The sequence below is a fragment of the Myotis nattereri genome (genome assembly GCF_964212035.1).
Source record: "Myotis nattereri genome assembly, chromosome: 8".
Lineage (NCBI taxonomy): Eukaryota > Metazoa > Chordata > Mammalia > Chiroptera > Vespertilionidae > Myotis > Myotis nattereri.
Window position 1 is genome coordinate 9,618,626 of NC_138083.1, and position 24,196 is coordinate 9,642,821.

At 51.7% G+C, this 24,196-nt stretch overlaps 1 protein-coding gene across 4 annotated transcripts in view; it reads left to right on the forward strand.

The window, feature by feature from the left end:
* Positions 1 to 8,312: 8,312 nt before the first annotated feature.
* The window catches only part of BCAS1 (brain enriched myelin associated protein 1), a gene marked incomplete at its 5' end in the record, with an annotated part of 67,835 nt that continues 51,951 nt past the window's right edge, over positions 8,313 to 24,196 (forward strand). For 2 of the 4 annotated variants that reach the window (XM_081096540.1, XM_081096541.1), the window contains 3 exons: positions 8,327 to 8,460; positions 17,300 to 17,376; positions 19,960 to 20,038. In XM_081096540.1, coding sequence (XP_080952666.1) covers positions 17,305 to 17,376; positions 19,960 to 20,038 — 151 coding nt within the window. Of the gene's footprint in view, positions 8,461 to 17,299; positions 17,377 to 19,959; positions 20,039 to 24,196 lie in introns of those variants that run through there. The other 2 variants (XM_081096539.1, XM_081096538.1) reach the window with 2 other exon arrangements.

Here is a 24,196-nt window from a genome sequence, read left to right on the forward strand (position 1 = left end):
TGGGTTACTTCTACCTACCAGCTACTGTGTCAACGGGTTATTGATTGAACAATTACTACCCAGTGCTATTTTTCTTGAATCCTGACACAACCCTTGCAGGCTGGGAGAGAGAGAAAAGGGGAAATAGCATGTCGGTATTATTGTAAACAGCGTGTGACCTCTTGGATCCCCTGAAAGGGTCAGGGACATTCCTGGATTCCTGGACCACACTGAGAATCCCTGTTTAATTATGCATAAGAAAGTATGTGGCTAAAGGAGATGGGGGAGGTCGCAGAGAGTACAGGGGGTATAAATGGTGATGGAAGGAGATTTGACTTGGGGTGGTGAACACACAAAACAATATTCAGATGATGTATTACAGAACAGTACACCTGAAACCTATGTAATTTTATTGACCAATGTCACCCCAATAAACTCAATTAATGGGGAAAAGTACGTGGCTCTAAGAGCTGGAGAAATAGGTCCGCTTTTTCGGTTTGTGCGTTTGGATAACCTTTTGAATGGTTTATTGCACTTTTTCCCATGTGCATTTCAATTTTAGAAATCAACTTTCCTAAGGCCATTGTCACAGCTTGGCTCTATGAGAAGCAGCCACAGAGGGGGAGGTTTGTCTGTAGGGAGTTTATCGGGTGTGATCGTGTAACCCACCCTGTGAGGGAGGGACAGAAGCAGAACCTATGGGAGGAAGAGGGTGGACTCCATTACATAGTCGCATTGAGGCCTCAGTCCATCTGACCGGGAGCTCAGAGCTGGTCACCCTCCGGAGCTGTTCCCATGAGGCAAGGCCACCAGGCCCTACTATGTCTGCACCCACCAGTCTCTGCGCACTGACTGCCCAGGGAAGGGGCCTGATCTGGGGATGGCCAGTGCTGGAGAGAGGAAGACCAATCACAGCCTCCCTTCCAGAATTGGGCGCTGAGCCCTCGGGACTGGAGGGGTAATTGGGGCCGGGTACCGGCCTCCACTGCAGCCAGGGCTAGTCAACACCAGGTCTGGAATTAGAAACCGGTTTGGCTCAGTGGATAGAGTGTCAACCTGCGGACTAAAGGGTCCCAGGTTCGATTCTGGTCAAGGGCACATGACTGAGTTGCAGGCTTGATCCCCAGTTGGGAGCGTGCAGGAGGCAGCCAATCAATGATTCCCTCTCATCATTGATGTTTCTATCTCTTTCTCCCTCTCCCTTCCTCTCTGAAATCAATAAAAATATTTTTTTTTAAAAAAAGAAACCCCGTCCCTCTGTTTGACTCTGGGAGGGACCTCTGAACACTGCTTCATCTCATGCAGGCTCTATTCATCAAGTGTAGGCAGTGCCCAGCCAGCATGGCTCAGTGGTTGAACATCTATCTACCTATGAACCAGGAGGTCAGGGTTCAATTTCCAGTCAAGGCACATACTCGATCCCCAGTTGGGATGTGCAGGAGGTAGCCAATCAATGATTCTCTTTCATCATTGATGTTTCTATATCTCTTTCTCTCTCCCTTCCTCTCTGAAAAAAAAAAAATATATATAATATATATAAAATATATATATTATATATATATAAAAAACATATATAAAATATATATATATTTATATATATATTTATATATAATATATATATATATATATATATATATATATTTTTTTTTTAAGAGTGTGGGTGGCAAGCTCTACCGGTCTGGTCCTGGCTGCATCCCAGCCTTTATTGTCTGTGTGAACAGTGACAATAGTAACTGGAGTCACCATGTCCTGTGTCCCCGCTGGGCGAGGGTAACCCCAGGGCCCGCTCCTCCCTGCTCTGGTATTTCTGTCCTCCATGCTCCAAGCCACGTGTCCTCACCTGGCAGCTTGTAGAGGCAGAATATGATGCCACCCATCTTCCTACCCCAGCGCTTCTCCACTGGAGCAATTTTGGCCCCGAGGGATCATTTGACAATGTCCAGAGACTTTCAGGGTTGCCACAACGGGGGGAGGGAGGTGCTGCTGGCACCCAGTGGGGCCAGAGATGCTGCTAAACACGCCACAATACGCCGGACAGTCACACCTCGGAGAACGACCCGGCCCCAAATGTCAACAGTGCTGACGCTGTAAAACCCCAGTCCACCGCGCCCAACATAGGTGGCGTCTTCCTTTCCATAGTAATAAAAACAGGACCTACCCTCCGCTGTTTGCTAAATATTTTATACACATCAGGCATCGATCCCAATGTGACCTGAAGACACTTAGTCCTGGGGCCTGTGGGGAAGTTGCCCACGTTCCCAGGGCTACTCTAAGGCAGCACCAGGTTCCAGCGCTGAGGAGGACCCACCCCACATGGGGTCCGATGCCAGGGCCCTGATCTCAGCCCCTCGGCTAGTCGCCAGCCCCCCATAGAGGCCAACGAATAGCATGAAATGGTGGGAGCCGTGGTTTGGGATTCCGGGAGATGGCAGATGGGCCTTCGCAGATGATGGCAGCGAATCTCCAGGGACATCGACTGAGACCAACAAGAAGCTGTGCTCTGAACTGAGTCGCGTGGGCCTGGCTTGTGCTTTGCCAGGTACCCTCTCGCTCACAGAGCCGGAGGGTCAGACTGTCTCACTATACCCAGTGTAGTTCCCAAAATAGTGCTTCTGTTAAAAATGTGCCTCAGAGCCCTGGCCCGTTTGGCTCCGTGGGTAGAGTGTTAGCCTGTGGACTCAAGGGTCCTGGGTTCGATTCCAGTCAAGGGTACGTGCCCAGGTTGCAGGCTCGATTCCCAGTAGGGGGCGTGCAGGAGGCAGCCAATCAATGATTCTCTCTCGTCATTGATGTTTCTATCTCTCTCTTCTTCTCCCTGCCTCTCTAAAATCAATAAAAATATTTAAAAAAAAATTTTTTTAAAAAAAAGGTTCCTCAGAGATTCAGGGATTTATGTGAGCATAAAATGAGGGCGGCAGGCAGCTTTTAGGTTACATGTGGGTTTTGTTACTATGTGTCTGTCCCTTGAATTACCTGTGTTTGTGTTTGTTTTTTGGTTTATGTGTGCAGGAAGGAGCATATCCTATTTTTACATATGCATACTGAACATTTAATTAAGAGCAGCTCCTGAAGTCAGAGGGTATGTAGCTGTCATTTTGTTAATCATACGATGCGCCAGGCACCGTGCTAAGTGCCTGTGAATTACCTCATTTAATTCCCAGAAAACTCCATGACTTGGGCCCTGCCAGTATCCCATTGTACAGATGATAAGACGGAAGCACAGAAAGGGCAGGCCACCTGCCCACCGTCACGCAGCTACCAGCTGCTGCAGCGAGATTCTTGCTCAGATGCGTGACCCCAAAGCCCGGTTCTCACAGGGCTGGGCCCCGGGTTAGGCCTTGAGCGACTGACCCAAGCATCGGTCCATGGCTCAGTTTGGGGTGAGATATCTGTCCTCTCTGAGCCACGTTTCCTCCTTGCCCATCCTTCTTAAGGTCTAATAAGGAGCACGTGGACAGGAGAGCGATCTGGAAAATGCTAAGTGATGGTGCACACAACCGACAAAGGACACGTCAGATTCCCCATCTCAGCCGATGCAGGTGGGCTCGCAGGACCACCCTGAAGTGTCTGGGTCAAGCGCCTCCGGCTCGGTGATCAAGAGCAGTGCGTGGAGGCCTGCGTGCAGGAGGAGGCGTGTCTGCGGGGCAGCCCGTGAGGGAGGCCTGGGACAGGGTCCGAGAGGTTCCCGGGCCTCTTCTCAGCACAGCGACCCGCTCCAGCCCGGATCCCAGGGCGCCCGTGGATAACAGAGCTGACAGCTCCACGAGTCCGTCAATATTTGAAGAGGGTGGAGGCCATCGAGCTGGGAGATTATGAGGCCAACCAAGCAGGTGTGACGGTGAGCACCACCTAAAGCATGTCCGGCGGGGAAGCCTGTCCCCAGGGAGCCGCTGAGTGGGCGCTGGGAGGCGGTTCCCCACCCTGAGGTGTGGGCCCGGGGACTCCCTGATGCCCGCAGCCAGGGCTCTGCGTGGGTTTAATGCTCCAGGGTCACCACCTTTAGAGTTTTGAAGAGTTTTATCTTTGAACTTGTGTTGTGGGAGTAAATCTCATGGGCAACCTGGTAGAAGGTCCCGAAGCAGAACACTGGCAGCCCCAAAGCTGACGTTGGGGGGGGGGGGGCAGGGGGAGCACGGGAAGTCCCGCCCGCTGCTGGTGGCCATGCAGAAGGCACGGCCGCTGTGGGAGAGCCTGGCGGTTTCTTATAAACCGAACACGCTCTGACATATGACCAGCAGCCACTCTCCTTGGTGGTTGCCCAAAGGACTTGGAAACATGCGTCCACAGAAACACCTGCACACGGATGCTTACAGCAGCTTTGCTCATAATGGCAAACATACATGAGCCTTGAGGCCATGAAAAGGCATGGAGGAACCTTGATTGCATATGACTAAGTGTAAGAAGCCAATCTGAACAGGCTGTAGGACCCCAACTATTGGACCTTCTGGAAATGGCAAACCTATGGAGACATTTAAAAGATTAATGGGGGTGCCCAGCTAGGGTTGCTCAGTGGTTGAGCATCAACCCATAAACCAGGAGGTCATAGTTTGATTCCCAGTCAGGGCACATGCCCGGGCTGTGGGCTCAACACCAGTAGGGGGCATGTGGGAAGCAGCTGATCAATGAGTCTCTCTCATCATTGATGTTTCTCTCTCTCTCTCCCTTTCCCTGAAATCATATATATATTTTAAATAAAAATAATATATATATAAATATATATAAACATATATATAAAAAATAAAAAATATAAATAAAAACATATATATATTTTAAAAGATTAATAGGGGGTTACCGGAAGGGGAGGGGACTGGGGAGAATTGGAATTGGGTAAAGGGGGTCAAATCTATGGACAGGGAGCCATGCTGTGGCCAGGGGAGAGATGTACAATATACATGCCCTGTCTGTTGCCGCCTCGTTCGCACTGGGCATCCCACAGGCAGAGGGCCCGGTGGCCACCCTCTCAGCAAGCCCTACAGGGAGTATAAGGTCTGTGTGTCACGTGTGCAACTGGGTTGTAGGGGCCCTGACAGCCGTGAGAAGCCACACCTTCCGTCCAAATCAGAAAGTATCTCAGATACAGAAAGAAGGTCTTTCTAAGAAACATGAGCAACTGAAGAACAGTATCAGATCCCTGCCGACTCAGTTCCCGCCCTGTGACAGCCCCTCTGCTGGGGACATGGCACAGAAGGAAAAGACATGACCCCTGGCTTCCCTCCCTTCAGCCCTCGTCATGAGCTGAAGGCAGAGGGTGTCGGGAGGAAGTGTGAGTGTCTAGAGGGAACATGGCAGCCACTGGGTCGGCTTGTGTGGCACTCGCTGTGTGTTGGTAAGAAGGAGCTAGGAGCCGTGGGAGTGCGGGGCGTCTGCCCGTGAGTTCGGGCTTTTGAAGGCGGCAGAGCACAGCACACGGGAATGGTAATGTTCATGCCGATGCCCTGGCCAGGGCTCGGGTGGTTGGAGCGTCATCTGTGTGCCAAACGGTTGCGGGTTTGATTCCTGGTCAAGGCACATACCTAGGTTATGGGTTTGATCCTCAGTTGGGGTGTGTACAGGAGGCAATGGGTCTCTCTCTCTCTCTCTCTCTCTCTCTCTCTCTCTCTTTTCCTACCCCCCCCCTTCCTCTTTCTCTCTAAAATCAATGAAAACACATCCTTGGGTGAGGGTTTAAAAAATTCATGCTAATAACTTGAAATTTTATTTTTTCCTTTCTTAGAATGACTTTGTATAGCAAATGAAAGGTATGACAAGGAGAGAGAGAGAGAGAGAGAGAGAGAGAGAGAGAGAGAGAGAGATCGTGGAGGAAGGAAAAGCTGTTTGCACACCTAGTGCCTCAGCCATGCTTCTTCCTCTCCTATAAGGGACTTTGCTTTTTTATTTGTTTGCACCTGGTCCTGCAAATTCTGTCACCGGCCCTGCCTCTGCCACTACCGCTAGGTTAACACTTGGTGAGAGTCTGCAATAGACTCGCTGCTCCGTGCCCTCCCTCCCTCCCGGCCCAAGTCACTCCGATCCCTGAGCCCCACATTCTTCTTCTGTAAAATGGGTGCAAGGATCCCAGTCACAGTGTGGACACAACTGAGAGGGAGGGATGCAGAAGGCTTCGCGAAGCGTCAAATCCCATTCACGCGGCGATTGTTGTCCCAAATAATTCAGAGTGAGCCGGTCCAGTCAGGAATGGTAGTCCCAGCACCGGCTCTGTGGTGGGAAGACAGCCTGTCATGGTTTGCAGGGTGCTGGGGGTTGGGGATACAAAAATAAGCACAAAGGCGCTCAAGACCAAGGGCAGCGACGGGGGCTTAGGGGGCAGAGCAGCTGTCGGTCTAAGACGGGCTGAGCCAGGCCAGAGCCCACGCCGTCGCACCTGCAGCCGCTCTGCCTCGGCTCCTAGGCACAGTGTGTGTGCATGGCGGCTGCTCAATAAAGGGGTCGATGACATTTCAGGCTTAAAGGTACAGCACAGAGCTGGAGTCAAGTTCACAGCCCTCGTTATGGGGCATCCCTTTGTGAATTCAGTGTTTATTTAAATACCATTTTGGCCCCTTCCATGTTGCATTCTGAAAGGGGTCTTCTCTGGCTCGCCCTGTTTCTCTCTCAGCAGCCTTGCCTTTTGCTTCATGGTGGGGATCACACTCTGTGGTTCTGTTTATTTGCAGGACTCTGTGTTCAGTCACAAGGAGCCCAGGAGGGTGGGGCAGGGCCTCTCTCCTCACCTCTCTAAACCGGAGTCTATTTATAGCCTGGTACCCAACAGGTATTCATGATGGATGCTTGGAGGAGCATATTAATGAATGAAGCCACAGTAATTACTAGTCTGCATTTCTCCTACATGTTTTTTCAAGAACACTGTAGAGTATAATTTACCATGTTTCCCTTTTTGCCCTGGCTGTTAGGAAGCTCAATCCATACTAATAAAAGGGTAATATGCTAATTAGGGCGGACGTCTTCCAGACGACTATCCCAACATCCTTCCGGACAAAGCCACAGTGGCTACCTGAGGCTCAGGCAAGCTGCGGATGGTGGCTGCTGCTGCCCAGGGCTGGCCCAAGGCTCAGGCAGCCATGGTTGCTGCCAGTGGCAGCAGTAGCAGGGTAATGGGGGAGGGGCCTTCCCCTGATCAGCCAGATTGCCTCCGGCAGAGGGAGGCCAGACTGCGGCTTAGGCTGGGGGCCCAGGCAGAGGCGGTTAGGGGCAATCAGGCCGGCAGGGGAGAAAGGTAGGGGTGATCAGGCCAGCAGGGGCCAAGGTAAGGGCGTTCAGGCCAGCAGGGGGGCAAGGTAGGTGCGATCAGGCTGGCAGGCAGAGTGGTTAGGGGCAACCAGGCCAGCTGGGGGGCAAGGTAGGGGCATTCAGGCTGGCAGGGAGGCAAGGTAGGGGCAATCAGGCCAGCAGGGGGGCAAGGTACGTGCGATCAGGCCGGCAGGCAGAGTGGTTAGGGGCAACCAGGCAGGCAGGCAGAGGGGTTAGGGGAGATCAGGCAGGCAGGCAGGCGAGTGGTTAGGAGCCAGTGGTCCCAGATTGTGAGAGGGATGTCCAACTGCCTGTTTAGGCCAGATCCCACTAAACCAGCAGTTGGACATCCCCCGAGGGTTACCAGATGGAGAAGGTGCAGGCTGGGCTGAGGGACGCCCCCCCCGCCCCCCCCCCCCCCGCCTCCCGTTTACCAATTTCATGCACCAGGCCTCTAGTATCTTCATACCAAGTCTGTAAATCAACATGCACATTTTTGATGACTCTCGTCCCATTGCTGTACCCATTTTTGTTTTTCTCTCTCCTTTAGCTATTTTTAATGTATGCTCTCAGACTGTATTGCATGGTCCTTGTGGGACATTTTAATAAATACCCCTCCTGGAATGAAATAAATTAAACAGCCTGTCCTGGCCTTCCAATGCCACGCTCTGACCCCAGAGCAATGAGGGTTATCTGCTTTCAGGTGCCCAGAGCCCTTGGGGAGCGATGTTTACATGAGCAGGGCAGTTCAGTGAGTAAGATGTTATTTCCTCCGAATCTAATGGTTTGGTTAGTGGTGGTGGAGGTGGTGTTCCGGAATAAATGAAGGTGAAAGGTGGACAGAACTGCAAAACCCCACAGAACGTGTTTTCCCTGCTCTGCCCATGACTCATGGTAACTGGGGAAGGAATCAGCTACCCAGGTCAACCTGAGCAGCCGCAGTGGGTGAGGGGCCCTGGATGGGATGCTTGGAGTGCCAGGGAGGCACTAGAGCGAGAGAAATCAATTGGTTGGCTTTTATTGAAGAGACGCTGCTGCCATAGGGCAGTCGGGGCACAGGTGGCCCCACCCAGACCGTGTTTGCCCTGCCTGTGTATTCAGCCAGCAGGCTCCGGATGAGGAAGCAAAGGGCAAGGAGCCGGCTCAGTTGGCAGCTGGTACTGGGCCGAACCAGCTGCAGACAAGGCGCCCTGCACCAGAGCAGCTCCAAGTGACACCGGGGGACTGAAGACACTCCCTCCAGGGACTCAACAGGTGAACTCTCCTAGGTCCTTCGAGCTCGGCGTGAGGGTTTGCCGTTTGTGGCGGGCAGGGACCTGCAGAAGCAGGGGTCAGCGAGGGTTGTTTGACCCCAGCCCTGCCCTTGACTCATTGTGTGGCCTTGGGGGTCTGTGAGCCTCTGTTTCAACTTCTGTGAGATGGATCCAAAGACAGCCTTACCAGAAAGGTCTGCAGAGAATGCCACGCTTATGTGGGCAGTGCCAGGTGCAAAGCAACAGAAATAGCTCCTATTTGCAGAGAACCGCCGAGGGTCATTTTCAGTGTGAAATTTGGGGTGGGGGTGGGGTAACCAGCAGTGGGGGAGTGAGGTATGCGATTTGGAGACCTCTGTCAGGACAAGGATGCCCACGGTAAAGCTGACTTTGGGGGTCCCTGGGAGCATTGTCTGAGACGGGGAGGAGAAGGGAGAAGAAACCTTGAGTGTCATTTGCGAGCCTGGCTTTTTGCGCAATTTGTCTTATTTAACACTCACGGTTGTAATCCCAGCTGCACGACTCCAGGAACTTGCATCGTCTGCAGCCTCGTTCTCTGCCTGGAGAGTCATGGTGATTGGAGGGCGGGGGGCCCTGGAGCTTCAGGCTCCTGATCTGTAAAACGGGGTAATAATAGTGCCACGATCAAAGCCAAGGCCGTGAGGGCGGAAGGACCAGGGCGCGAACACGTGTGCACGTGACGTATGTGAGCTGTGATTTTTGTTGCTGCTGTCCTGTCGTCTTCTCCACTTACATTTAGAAAGCTGAGGCTGGGCAGGGGGAGGGCACCTCTGGGTCTCACAGAAAGGAGGTCACGTCAAGACCAGGACTTGAGTGACGTGGGTGAGGCACTCCCCGCAGGAGCAGACTTAAGCAATACCAGAAACTCAGTCACCAGAATAAATGATACTTTAAGGCAATATTTAAAAAATTTTAAACCAATGCCAAGAGATCTATGGTGAGCAGAATAACATGTTAGGTACAGATGGGATAGTCATAGCACTCATTCTGGTTCGTTAAAGGTTGTGTGAAAATACGTTGTTCATCTTGAGGACTAAGTTTTCTGGATCCTCCTTACATTTCGCACTAGTGGCTCACTCCCCCCACCTCATCCAAGCTGTGATGGCTCCGCTTCAGGCCTGGGGTGTGCAGTCCTGCTCCCTCCGTATATAAGAGGGGAGAGGGGCACACTAAGGTTTAAGGAGAGTGGGCCACCAAGCCAGCACCCCAAGTCCTGGGAGATGCTTTCCCCGAGCGCTCGGAGCCCTGGGAGGGAGGGCTTTTCAGGGAGAAGGCAGGCACTTGGGGAGTGCTGGCCCGGAAGAGCCCACGAAGGCTGGTGTCTGATGGCAGGAGGTGCACGGGGCGGCGTGGGAGGCCTGGGGAGGCTCGGGGGCCCAGTCCACGCAGGCTCACCTGTCCTCTCCAGTGTGAAGCTGTTGGCTGTCGGTGTCAGCAGCGCCTCTGGCCTCTGCCCAGAGCTGGGCGGGAAGAGGTTAAGGATTCGAGTGCCTGAGTCACGTGGAAACAGGTCTGACCCTAACTGCCTCTTCACAGCTTCTGGCCTGGGGACCACTTCTCCACTTAATCACCAAATCTGGATTGGGGGCTCACCATGAGCAAGCAGGACAAGCGAGGTACCTGCCCTCACGCAGTTCACCTTCTGGGGGTGAGGGCACTGCATCACAGTCTGGGAGTCTTTATCTGTGTAATGGGGAGTGACCGCTGCTGCAAGGAAAATGCAGCTGATGGAAAGAAAATGCCTGCCCCAGGGCCGGGACTAGGGTGAGGCCAACCAGGCCCCTGGGGCAAAGCAGGGAGACACTCCCTGGCCGAGCCTGCCCAATCCTGAGAGGGCGCCTGTTTGCATTTGCTCCTGGGCCTCTCCCTGATCCTGGCCCTGCCTGGCTCTTCATCAATAATTCTTCGGTCAGTGTTACCTGCTGCCCTTAGCTCAACGACGTTTGGGCAATGCTGAGAATAGGTAGTGAGCTCTAAGACACTGGGAGCATCAACCATTTATATAAACACTAGAGGCCCAGTGCATGAAATTCATGCACTTGTGGGGGGGGGGGTGTCCCTCAGCCCAGATTGCAAGAGGGCATAGGCCAGGCCAAGGGACCCCACTGGTGCATTATCAGGGCCGGGGAGATTGGCCAGCCTGGGAGGGACCACAGGAGGGCTACAGGGTGTGTCTGGCCCATCTCACTCAGTCCCAATTGGCTGAATTCCAGCAGCAAGCTAACCTACCAGTCAGAGTGTCTTCCCCCTGGTGGTCAATGCACATCATAGCGAGCAGTTGAGCAGCCTTAGCATATCATTAGCATATTATGCTTTGATTGGTTGAATGGCTGACCAGACAGCTGGACACTTAGCATATTGGGCTTTTATTATATAGGATAATTGACTAAGACATCAGTTAGCAAGTATACCAAAAACACGCAGTTCTGTTTTATTGAAGGCACCCCTTCCCTGGACCCAGGTGGTCCCATAGCAGGATGCAGGGCGGTCAGTCCTCATGCGCCCCCTTGTGGAGGAGACAGGTGGTACCACTGCACTGGCGGTGTGGTGCTGGGGAACTCGGGGAAATGCAGGACCACCGGGCGTGGGGGAGCAAGTCTGCTCTCTTCACTCACCTTGACCTTGCCTTTGGAGATGGGGGCACAGGGCTTGTTCTGCTGCGTATGCCAGGCTGGCCATGTTGGCACCGCCCTCCACTGGGGGGTGTGGAGGGCTCACAGTTTGCCATCATTCAAGGCATTTCTGTTTGCTCGGTGACTAATTCTGTCACCATCCACCCTCCAAGGACCTGCCCCTCCCTGTGACAGTCATTTCGCTGCCACGGCTGCAGACTGATTGCTCTTTCTCCGGCCTCTGGGACCGGGTTTGCTGTTTGATGGGTTCCCAGGAGGTGGGCTCACTGTTAACCTGCATGTAAACCCAGTGAATGTCAATCGTGGGTGTAAAGGCCACTGTCACCTCACAGGAGCCCGATGAGGTTGGGTCTGCAATTTCCTCTCTCCGGCCCTCACCTCACAGACAGGAGCGGAGGCATCTGCCCGCAGCTGGTGCCAGCAGGACCTGACCCCAGGCGGAGGGCCTCACCCCAGGCGGAGGGTATGCTGTTTCATCACCAGGGACGGCTCCCTAACCAGATCTCAGAAAAGCAGGTCCCAGGAGGCACTGGGCCACCACAAGGAGAAAATCACTAGGTCCAGTCCTGGAGCAGGTCCCTCCACCGCGACACTGGCGATATTTGGGGCAGATCGTCCTCTGCCGCCGGCCGGCATCCTGTGCACTGTGGCCGCTCACTCTGAGTCCTGACGCTCAAACCTGTCTGCAGAAATGTCTACGTGTGTGTGGGAGGGGGGGGGAGGGGGGCAAAACTACCCCCAGTTCGAGAAACACTGCCTGTGAGTTACTGAGAGTCAGAACGGAGGGCAGCACATTTCTAAGGAGAACATTTTAATAAGATCATAGAGAGAGAGATCTCCCGTATATCTCTACATCTGTCCCAGGACCACTTGGGTGCCCGCCTCATTTAACCTTCCCTGAAACACTGTGATGTACAAGGCCTGTTGGGCTGGTGCCACGACCTCTCTGTGCCTCAGTTTCTCACCAGAAACTTGAGTAAATAATAGCATCTAACCCAGAGGGTGGTTGCCCAGGCCAGGGAAGTGAGGACACACACAACAGCAAACACGCAAGGTGTTTAATGTTGTCATCATGGTGAATACTGGCCCCTTCCACAAGGCAAATGCATCCGGAGAGCGCATGCCTTGCTGCAAGCCTCATCATGGTGAGACTGACGGAGGCTGGCTCAGGCCTTAGCTTTCTCCCGGAGGAGGAGGGTGAGTGGTCCCCAATCAGGCAGCCCTTCCGCCGTCCTCCCGGGGGGCACCCATACCCTCCTCCCTTCTCACAGCCAAGTGGGAAGGCAGGCTGCCCAGGAGCAAGCATGGCCTGCACACGTTTCAGGAAAAGAACGCTTCAGACCAGGTGTGTCTCTGCAGGCTGACACAACCGGCCAAGAAGGCGTGCCTGGAAGGTTGGGGACATGCTCAGGTGCCCCGGCTGGTGGTGATTGGTCCCCAGGGCCCTGCCTGCGTCTGGGAATCCCCAGCCTGGCTCTGTGAGTCAGGGAAGGCTGCACCCAAGAGGTTCCCAGCCAGGGACACGCTTTCACCTCAAAATACCCAAAACAGTGGCTCTCAGCGTTGGCTGTCATGGAAACCACCTCGAGATCTTGAAACTACAGGGATGCCGGGCCCCAGCCCTGAAGAGGCTGATGGGATCGGTCTGGCTGGGGCCTGAGCACGGGATTGGAATGTCACTGGTGATTCTTAAGTGTGGTCCGGTTTGAGGACTGGCCTCAAGGACACAGCCGGGAAGTGGAGAAATAAAGGGACTTCCTCACCTGAATGACCTCCACCCAGAGAAAGATTTACCCCACATTCTCAAAATGCGAGGCCCTCAAAAACGAGTCCAATTTCAAAAACAAAACGCTCTGCCATAGGGCAGCTCGTGTTTAATGTCAGCCACGGTCACCAAAGCAAAACAACTAACACCATCAGCTCCTGAAAGAAAGGGGAATGTGACACCACCTTCAAACGTTGCCCTTCTCCAAATAGAAGCTAGCTCTTTCAAATGAAGACATTTTCCTGGATGAAAACCTCTATCTGATTTATTTGTGTCTTTTGTTGGAGACTTGAGAAAATTTCACAGGAATCATTGCCTGAACTGCCCTGCGCCTCCGTTTTGCCATCCGTTAAATGGGGATAAAAAGAGTCCTTACTTCACAGAGTCCTGGAGCGGCTAATAAGGTGTTCAGCCCATCCTAGTTGTAACAGCAAAGTCCTGCCTCCCAGAACACCCTTGTCCCTGGGACAGATGTCACCATCACTGTACCTGTGTATTTGCTAAAACTACAGCTCCAGGGCCCCAACCTGGCTTTTTGGTGAGAATCTGAATTGCTGGCATGTTCCTCAGTTGAGTCTTACCATCAGGGAGCTTTTGGGGGGGCACTGACAGAAAATCCTATATAATAAAAGGCTAATATGCAAATTGTCCCCACGGGTGGGGGTTTGACCAACTGGGAGTTAGACTTGCACTGACCACCAGGGGGTGGTGTGGAACATGGCAGGTGTCAGCGATGTGGTGCTGGCAGTGGGCAACAGTAGAGGCGATGCCGGCCCCAATGGGCCCCAACAAGTGCAGGACCATGCCTGGTTGGTGAAGCAGGTGAGTAGGTGGCACCAGGCCTAAGTGGGTGCTAGCGGGGGCCCCAATCGCCCTGCCAGTCACCCCACAGACAACGACCAACGGTGGGGGGGAGGCCAGCAACTGGGTGGCACCAGGCCAAGACAGGTGCGAGCAGAGGCCCCGATCACACTGCTGGTCACCCCACAGATTGGCCCTGATCGCCAGCCAGGCCTAGGGACCCTACCCATGCACGAATTTCATGCACCGGGCCTCTAGTACCAATAATAATGATGGCAATAATCCTAACCATGGCGACACTTGCATGGGCATCATCCTTTGCCAGGCTCTTCCCAGGGCATCTTGCATAGATTAATTTAATTCTCACAACAACCTCTTAAAATGGGGGCTGTGGTTATCCCATTATACAGACTAGGAAACTGAGGCCCAGCAAGGCTCAGTAACTTGCCCAGGGTCACGTACTCAGAATGAAGCCTGGCAGGGATTCCAGACTCAGGGTTCATCCCCAGAGCCCACATCCCTGCCTACATTCTACACTGCTCTCTACCCAGAGTGCCCAGCACTGGCTGGCACATGGTAGGCCCGTCCCGCATGTCTGTTGTGATTATCGTCAGCGCTCTATTCTTTGTACTAGCTTTTGGGCATTAAAAGACTTCCATTCCGTTGACAACATTAATTGCTAAACTTTTAACTGATGTTTTAATTGGGAAGGCTTAATTGGGAAGCATTTTCTCTGCCCTCCGCAGACGTTTTGACCTCACCTTGTGTAGGCCGAATATTCATTTCTGCTGATACTGACATTGGCCAATAGGTGGCCTCAAACTGTTTTCATAACCTCAAACCCCCACTTGGACTGAACTTAACTTGAATACTAGGAGCTTTAAAGGTTGTGTAAAAAGCTGCATTTGGGGAGACAGAGTTTGGTGTATGTGTATTTGTGCATGTTGCCTGGGTCACAACCTTTAACCTAGGAGCCTCAGCTTTCCCATCTGTAAAATGGTCATGCTGATTGGCTGTAAAGGAGTGAGTTAGTTTACTGCAAGCAACCCTCTTAGAACAGTTTCTCAACACATGGACAGCACTCACCAAATATGTTGTTACTATTTGATTAGTATGGTTGTTAGAGCTGTTATTGTCGTTACTTTTATACACAGTGGGTTCAAATCCTGGTCAGTCTTACTATGGGTAACATACAATTTCTCAGCCGCCTCAATCCACTTATTTGCAAAATGAGTGTATATTACCCAGAGTGATCTTGAGCAGGGATTGATAAGCTTTCCAGAAAGCTGTACATCGATGATAAAAAAAAAAAAATTAAGAAGATGAGTGTGGCTGTCTTCCTTTTTTTTTTTCCCCCTAGTAAAGCACAGAGATTAATTAAAACAAAAGTACACTCTCAGATCAGGGAGTGTGGGCAGATTCGAGAGGTGAGTTGCCCCCATGGCTGTCTTCCAATAAAACCAACATTTGAATTTCATATCATTATGATGAGTCGCAATCCATGATTCTTCTGATTTTTCCAACCACTTCTGAATGTAAAACCCGTGCTGAGCTCACTGGCTGGACCAAACAGCCTGCGGGCGGGCTCTGTCCCTCAGCTGCCATGTGCCGACCTGGTCTTGCGGATTCAGTGTTATATTCATAATGCCCCCTTTGTAGATGGAGTGATGACCTATTGAGATTACGCACACCGTGGATTTTACAAATAGAAAAACTGTGAAATACCGAGCGTCCTGTATGTGTTAGTGCTGCTCAGCTGTATTACCTGGTGCAATTAAAGAGCATGTCAAATCCCCAGCTCCTGTTATCTACCAGATTCCCCGAGAGAACGGGAGGTGAGATCTACGCCCCTTTCAGCCTCGGTAATCCGGGCCATAAAAACTCACACAGCGGGTGAGAGGCCCATGGGACCCTTGGAGGTGCACTGGCTGCTTTCAGACAGAAATCAGGCCCGGCTTGTATTCTGAAAGCCGCCAGAGCGGGTGGGCCCGCGGCCAGGTGTTGGAGGTGGGGCTCCGCTGGAATCGCTTGTGGTGTGTGAAGTAGTGATTAGGTAGCCAGGCAGCAGGTCTAGAGCAGCTGGAAGAGCCCACTCCGGTGACCGGACGGACTCTGGGTCAGATCTGCGCTCGGCCACGTGTCCTGGGTGGGTTTGGGAGACTCAACTACCTCCTCTCAAGGAAGGTGATAAAGCGAGGAGCTTCCCAGCGGTCAGGAGCGCGGCAGCCTGTGTTTGCATCTTGCCTCTGCCATACACCTGGGTGACCTTTGGGACGTAATGGAGCCTCCTGGGACTCAGAGAGAGATGATGACACCTGTCTCACAGGTGCTGTGGGGCCACATGAGAAGATGCAGGAAAGGCACTTGGAAAACAGAGCGTGGAGGACAGCATGCTGAGTAATTGCTGGCTGTTATTGTGATTATAACAAGGCTCAGAGGCGCGCGGTGGTGTGAGCTTGCCAGGTGAGGGTAGTTACCAATGAGGCGTCCCTCCCTCCAACCAATAAGTAATGATTAGCACGTGATGCGTGTAAATGCTGTGCGGAGAACAGGAGATGCAACGATGGGTAAGACAGACGGTCCTGCCCTCGTGGTTCTTACGATGTACTGGGGGAGGGGCAGAAGTTACATATTCAGTTTTGCCCTCCAAGCCTGGGCCAGTCGTTACTTGGGCCTCTTGTCCTCTACCGTGGCCCCCTCTTGCTATGTTAGCAATTTATTTTACTCCTAGCATCGTATCCTGTGTCCTTTGTTTAACAAACACTTCTATATTGCTTCTTATGAGCTAGACATTATTCTAACCACTTAGCAAGAATTAATTGATTTAGTACGTAGGATTCCTGTGAGGCACAGAGAGGCTAATTCACTCACCCGAGGACACACAGCGACAAGAGGCAGAAAGAGGGTTGAAGCTCAGGTTGTCTTGCTCCAGCTTTGTGCTCATAACCACCTACCAAGCTGCCTTGTCATCAGAAATGGCCTGGTTTGTGGGTTTCTTGTTTATTTGTTTATTGTTTGTCCACCCACCACCACTTTCCCCCCCCCCCCGGCCCCCCCTCCCCCACCCATAGGTTGCAGCTCTGTGAGGTCAGGGGCCTCATCTCTTTAATTCATAGTTGTAACCCTAGTGCCTGGGGCAGCGTAAGATGCAGAGTTGGTGCTCAGTATATATTTGTTGAATCAGTGAATGAGGAAAATACAGCCAAGTAAATATATAATTACAAGTAGTGCCGAATGCTGTAAAAAAAAAATCTCGTGCTAGGATGGGTTTTAACAGGGGGCCTAATTTAGTTTGAGGGTCAGAGAACGCTAAAAATTGTAAGTATTCCTTTAACTATCTTCATCCTAAAATCTCCTGGGTATGAAAGCTGTGACCGAGAGGGAAGAAATGCTATCCACACTGAACACACTGTTCATCATGATAAATATTTACCCCAGAAATGAAACGCAATTGAAAACTGGGGCTGCATTTGACTTGAACTTGGTGGATTAACGGTCTAAAATGTCTCTCTCCCCCAAATAAATGCAGGCCGTTGTGATGACATGCCACAGCCACCTGTCCGGTCTCTACTTTTGTTTGTCTTGAATTTTAATTTCTCTCTCTTTTTTCTCTCTTGCAGGAACCATGGGTAACCAAATGAGTGTTCACCAAAGAGCTGAAGAGCAAGAGAACGATTCAGAAACAGACGCTCACGAGGTAGAGTAGTTGCGGAGGGGAGGGCAGGAGGCAGGGGGGATGAATAAATGGCCTGCTCAGCGCTCACTCCATGGGCCCGCTCTCCCCATGGCTTGTCCTGTTGCATTGAAACCTCCGGAATCCATCACGGAGCTTGGCAGAAACGCAGGCTCTAGGGCCCCACGGAGACTCCCTGAATCAGAAGCGGCAGGGCTGGGAGCCTCCGGATCCTGTGTCCTTAAGGACCTCCAAGGTGATCCCTCTGGAGCCCATGTGACACCTGCTCCCAGGTGGGTTTGGGCCAGTGGTTCTCAACAGGGGGTGATTTTGCCCGTCCCCACCAGGGGGCACTTGGCAATGTCTGGAGATATTTCTGGTCGTCACAACTCAGGTAGTGCCACTGGCCTAGTGGGCAGAGGCTGGGGATGCCGCTAAACGTCCTCCGTGCACAGAACAGGGGTCAGTGTCTCCGTGCGAGGATGACAGCCCCCGGGACAACCCGTCGTTCGAAGCCTCGCTGCACATCAGAGTCAGCCGGGAGCCAGCGGCCACCCAGGACCAAGTGCATAGGAACCTGTGAGGGAGGGAGGCCAGAGCCCCTCGCCTGTTGCTTGTGCAGCCAAGGGGGCAGGGGCTATTCATTTAGGAATTCGTCTTTGAAAGACTTCTCTGGGAGGCTTCTCCTCAGGTCTCCGTGGCCAGGGAGCGGAGAGCCGGCACTTCCACCATCAGGGTGTCAGAGATGGCGTCAGTGTGAGACCTGGAATTCCTCCAGGAGGAAGATGATGCCTGTGAGCGAGTACGGATCAGGTCACAGGGGGAATTCCTGCTCGGAATGGAAGGCTGGGTTTGAAGAAACGGCTGAAAACTCATAGCAGGTGTTCAACCTGACCGCACACTTTCATTACCCCGGACTTTTAAAACCCTGAGGGCTGGCCCCACGGCCGGCTGAAACCCTCCGGGTGGGGCCCGGCAGCAGCAGGTTCTAAGCTGCCCTGTGAGTCCATGTCTGTCTGGCCCGGGAGCCTCTGGCCTCCAGGGCGAGGTGGTCACAGGGAGCTGAGCCGTGTGCTGAGCCCATTCGGAGGTGCGAGCTCTGCCCAATGTACACTGCTAAGAGGTTCCCGACTGTTACTTCCATCAGGAGTTGGAAAACAGTGTTGATGGAATCGCCTGATTTTTAGATATTGGCAGCTGATTCCAAAATGCTTTTTAAAATTCTGTGAGCCAAATAAATCCACTTTGCACCCCATGTATTGGCCCGGGAAAGCTGGCTGTAACCTCAGGACCACATGGTCACGTGGGCTTGATGTTTCACTTTCGTGAATTCTTGGTAGAGTTCACAATAAACTCGAGAACACGGGCTTACTTTAAACAAGGAAAACCATTTAAAAATGTAAAGAAAGGAAAAGTCTTCTGTGTCCCCCCAGGAAGGTCCCACCTTTTAGTTGGTTGCTGCTGTTTAGTCTTTTTGTTTTCATTTTTCTCTACACTTGCTAACGGCTTACACCACTAACAGAATCTGCAAAATAAGACACAATGTGCAAAGCACTTAGCATAACATCAGTCTTCAATTAATGTCAACTATTAGTGGTATAATTCAGATGATTTTATTACTTAAACTAGAGGCCTGTTGCACGAAGAGATTCGTGCAATAGGCCTTCCCTTCCCTTGGCTGCTGGCACTGGTTTGCCTCTGGCACCCGGGAACTAGGCCTTCTCTCTGGCCAGGCTCCAGCCAGAACCAGCCCCGAATCATCCGGCTTCGCTCCGGGTCGCACACGGGAGGGCCGGATGGTGGCCGGATGGGCGGCGGATCACTGCTTCCTGCCCAGCTGCCCCAGGTCGCACACAGGAGGCCCGGATGGAGGCGGGGCAGGCAGTGGATTGTGCTGTCCCGCCCTGCCTGCAGTATGCAAATTTAACGGCCATCTTAGTTGGGTTAATTTGCATACTCTTCTGATTGGCTGATGGGTGTAGTGAAGGTACGGTCAATTAGCATCTTTGTCTTTTATTAGTGTAGATGACATGACATACCATTATTTTCTCTTTTGTGACTTTTTGCTTTCCGTGTGTATATGTGTATGTCTGTATGTGTGTGTACACACACACACACACACACACACAATCTTCTTTAATATCTACAATAAATAACAGGAGAGAAAAATATCAGGTCAGGGCCCTAAAACTGGAAAAAGGCTGTAGCATGAGGTGAGGGGAGTGTGGAGCAGGCAAAGGCTGCAGCGAGCTCCCTGGGTGTGACAGGTGTGTTGACTAAGGGCCCGGCTGTGTGTGCAGGACGGTGGGGCGAGGTTAACCTCACAGGCTTCGGAGTCACATGCTGAATGTTCCCCACTGATCAGTCAGCCTGGGCGTTCCATTGCCCATGGGTCCCCCACTGCTGCGCCCGCGGGCTCCTGAGCTGAGATGCAGACAAGTGGTGTTCTCAGGGTCCCGGGAATCCAGTCTTTAGTGGGGAGATGGCATTTCTCAGAGGAAATGCTGGGAGTTCCCAGAAACATGGCCTTTAAATTAAGTTTCATCTTGGGAGGCACCCCGTGGCCTTGAGGTCTGACTTGACTGATACTGACACGTGTCTGTGCAGGTGGCGTCGAAGAGGGACTGTGTTCTCAATGGGACTCCAGTGATGGTGTCGACCTACACGGTTCAACTCTACGACGAAGGTCAGTGCACGGGGCCTCTCGGGGCCGGGACTGCTGATCCTGGTGACAGAGAAGTGAGATGGAGGATCGGAGGCCCAGGCTCACCTGGACACACCTGTGTCTGTCGCCGGGGGTGCCTAACAGTGTCCCAGCAGGCGGTTTACGCCACTGAAATGGGTTGTCGGGCAGTGCGGAGGCCAGAAGTCCCAGCTCGAGGTGTCGCAGGGGTGGTGCCTTCTGCGGGCTGTGGGGGGGCTGTTCCCTTCTGAGGCCTGTGGGGGGCCGTTCCCCGCTTCTGTGCGAGCTCCTGGGGCCTCAGGCTTCCTCGGCTTCCACGTGGTGTCTGTGTCCCCACAGCACCGTCCTTCTGTGCGTCTGTCTCTGTCCAAATCCCCCCTTGTATAAGGTGCGGCCACACCAGGTTTTCCTCCTTGGTGACCTCATCTGTACCTGGTCATCTGCAAAGGGGGTCACGGGCACTGAGGGTGAGGACTCCATCCTCTGTGGGCACACAATTCAACTTGAACAGCTCTCAGCTCTCCTGGTGCGGGGCAGCTGAGGAGGCCGGTGAGATGCAAGCATCGGAGTAAAATCACTGAGTGTGGCCTGTGGAGGCAGACAGGCCCCTGGTTAAAACCGCTGCTCTGACCTTCCCTGTAAGCCGAGCCTGGCTCCCTCCGTCACTGCGCAGGCTGTGCCCGTGCCCCTGACTCCCAGGGCGGCCTGGGCCAGAGCATCCCGGCCACAGCGGGAACCGTCAGACCTGCAGATTCCGGGGCCCCAGCCAGACCTCCTGGGTCAGAAGTGCTGGTGGTGGTGAACCCCATGTTTTCTCGCATGCCCCCCAGGGATTCAGACTCTCCCTCTGACCCCTGCTTCTGAGGCCCCGCGTGCGCCCCTGGGTGGCATAGAGAGGACTGGAATCGCTCCATCTAGAACAGTGGTTCTCAACCTTCCTAATGCCGCGACCCTTTAATACAGTTCCTCATGTTGTGGTGACCCCCAACCATACAATAACTTTCATTGCTACTTCATAACTGTAACGTTGCTACTGTTGTGAATCGTCATGTAAATATCTGATATGCAGGATGTATGTTCATTGTTACAAATTGAACATAATTAAAACATAGTGATTAATCACAAAAACAATATGTAATTTTATATGTGTTTTCCAATGGTCTTAAGCAACCCCTGTGAAAGGGTCATTCGACCCCCAAAGGGGTCGCGACCCACAGGTTGAGAACCACTGGTCTAGAAGGAGCCACTCAGCTCCCGGACGACTGCCCTGCAGGAATCCCTCAGCTGATAACAAGAGGTTGTATACATGTATATAAGCCAAACCAATGGACATGGACAACAGGGGGATGGGAGCATGAGTGTGCGGGGCGGGGGGGGGGGGGGAGGGAGGGGGAGGTTGGGGGTGAATGGGGGGGGATGAGGACACATTTGTAATACCTTAACTAATAATAAAAAAATATATGTGAAAAAAAAAACAACAAAAAAAACCAAGAGGTTGCAATGAAAGCTGGATTTTAGGAATTTCAAATGAAGTTTCCCAGTTCAAAACAATCTAAACACTGCGGGCCAAACCCCAAGCGGGCCACATCATAAATGCCAACCTCTGCTATTGTAGTTTTTTCCTACTTCACATCTCTTAACAAAGGTCGCTTCTTTCTTTAATCACCACCACCAGGTTGTCCCAGCAGGAAGCGTTAAACATTTAAGCCCTATAGCCAACTCCACGCGTGCTTGCTTGGCTCCGGGCTCACCAGGCATCCTGCCCACGATAAAGTGTTCCTGTGTGTGTGCCCACAGGGAGGGGCCGCCTGGTGGGAGGCCACCAGTGGCCGGTCCCCTTTTCAGCTCTATTTTCTCCTCTTAAACCAATAGACTGCCCAGGGGGTTAAATCATGAGTTCTTTTTATTTTATTTTAAGCTTAAATCCTCACCTGAAGATATTTTCCCATTGATTTCTAGAGAGAGTAGAAGGGAGAGAGGATGGGGGGGGGGGGGGGAGAGAGAGAGAGAGAGAGAGAGAGAGAGAGAGAGAGAGAGAGAAACAGAGAAACATTGACCTGTGAGAGACATATCGATTGGTTGCCTCCTACATCCACCCCTACGCCCCTCCCCAGGGCTGGGGAACCTGCAACCAAGGTATGTGCCCTTGACCAGGAATCAAACCCTCAACCCTTCGGTCTGTAGGCCAACACTCTAGCCATTGAGCAAACCAGCCACAGCCATGAGTTCTTTTTAAAATGACCTCTGAGAAGATAATCCTTCCTCCAAAGTTCTCCATATTGTAATACAAACTGTATATAGTTTTTAAATATCTCATTAGAACTCTGATGAAGCAGCTTGCTTTGACGCAGAATACTCGGTGCCTAAATGATACCCCTACCTGAAACTTCTCTGGCCCAGATTCTCAGATTTCTGAGGATAAATTAATGCAATGCATTTCTATTTTTAAAGTCTTTCCAGAGCCCTCGGGTTTGTAGGCTGACCCCTTGGAATAACTCGTTGTTTTATGACTGATATCTAGGAATGTAAGCTGGTGATTGTAGTAATAATATGTAAATATTATGAAACAACTGATGTTTACTGAATACCCACCACCTGCCACCTGCCGTGTTCAGTGTCTTCCAGGAAATATGTCATTTAATCCTTACAGCCACTCTGTGAAGAAGGCACTGTGATTTCCTTGCTCGTTTTATAATCATATTGAGGCACAAAGGGAAGACGTCGCCCAGTGGCTCTCAACCTGCTGGCCCTTTAAATACAGTTTCTCATGTTGTGACCCAACCATAACATTATTTTCGTTGCTACTTCATAACTGTAATGTTGCTACTGTTATGAATCATAATGTAAATATCTGATATGCAGGATGGTCTTAGGCGACCCCTGTGAAAAGGTCGTTTGACTGCCAAAGGGGTCGCGATCCACAGGTTGAGAACCGCTGACGTAGCCTGACCAGATCAGGTGTTTAATAAATGACGGGTTCAGCGTTAAACCCAGGCCCTTCCCATCCACAATGTGAATTCTTTAACAATTGCCCTGAGCTGCCCTGGAAGCCAGTGCTCAGTCCCCCGCGGGATAGCATGACTTTCTTAGGAAAGAAAACCAGGCACACGACACACAGTGTCTTTCCTGCACTGAAGAGGTCAATGTCCCTCCCTCCTGACGCCGCGCTGCCCTTGGCCTGTACTTGATGCCGTTTCATCTTCTTTAAACTCTTGCACATTTTTTTCATGGAAAGTGAAACTCTTTGGTATGTCGTCTGTTTGCTCTAGGAGAAAACCTTTTATTGAAACCAGATTCAAGATGGGCTGGGTTTTCCCAAGCTTCCTCCTCGGGAATGAAAGCTCGGTTCTGCTCATCGGAAGGGGAATTTTATTCTTTCCAGAATAATGTTGGCATAGCACGTAAACTATCCCCATCTTTGCAAGAGCATAAAACCTGTCACTCCAATGGGTTTTTATTTTAATTTTTTACTGATTTTAGAGAGAGAGGAAGGGAGGCAGAAAGAGAGACACACCAGTGTGTCATTCCACTTATTTATGCGTTCATTGATTGGTTCTTATATGTGCCCTGACCAGGGTTCGAACCCGCAACCTTGGCATGTCGGGACAACGCTCTAACCAACTGAGCTACCCGGCCAGGGCTCCAGTGGATCTCCTTCTGCTCACTCACACAGATTGGATTTATGTGTGTGAGTATGTGTATGTGTAAGTTAATGTTTTCAAACATGTTTGTTTTTAATGTTTATCTAAGGCAGCGGTTTTCAACCTGTGGGTCACGGCCCCTTAGGCAGTCGAACGACCCTTTCACAGGGGTCACCTAAGACCATCCTGCATATCAGATATTTACATTACGATTCATAACAGTAGCAACATTACAGTTATGAAGTAGCAACAAAAATAATTTTATGGTTGGGTCACAACATGAGGAACTGTTTCCAGCCAGAGAGAGAGGAAGAGAGGAAAAGGACCGAGAGAGATCAGTGATGCTCTTGGCATTTTGAAAAGCCCTTCCTTCTTCTGAATCGTAGTCTCTCCCTTTCTGTCAGCTGTTTCCTTTTCTCCTGGCATGGACCAGCCCCGCAATTCATTTATATTCACTCTGACACTTCAGCCGCTTACTGGCTTTCTTGGCACCCAACATACTCATCTATCACTTTCTTAC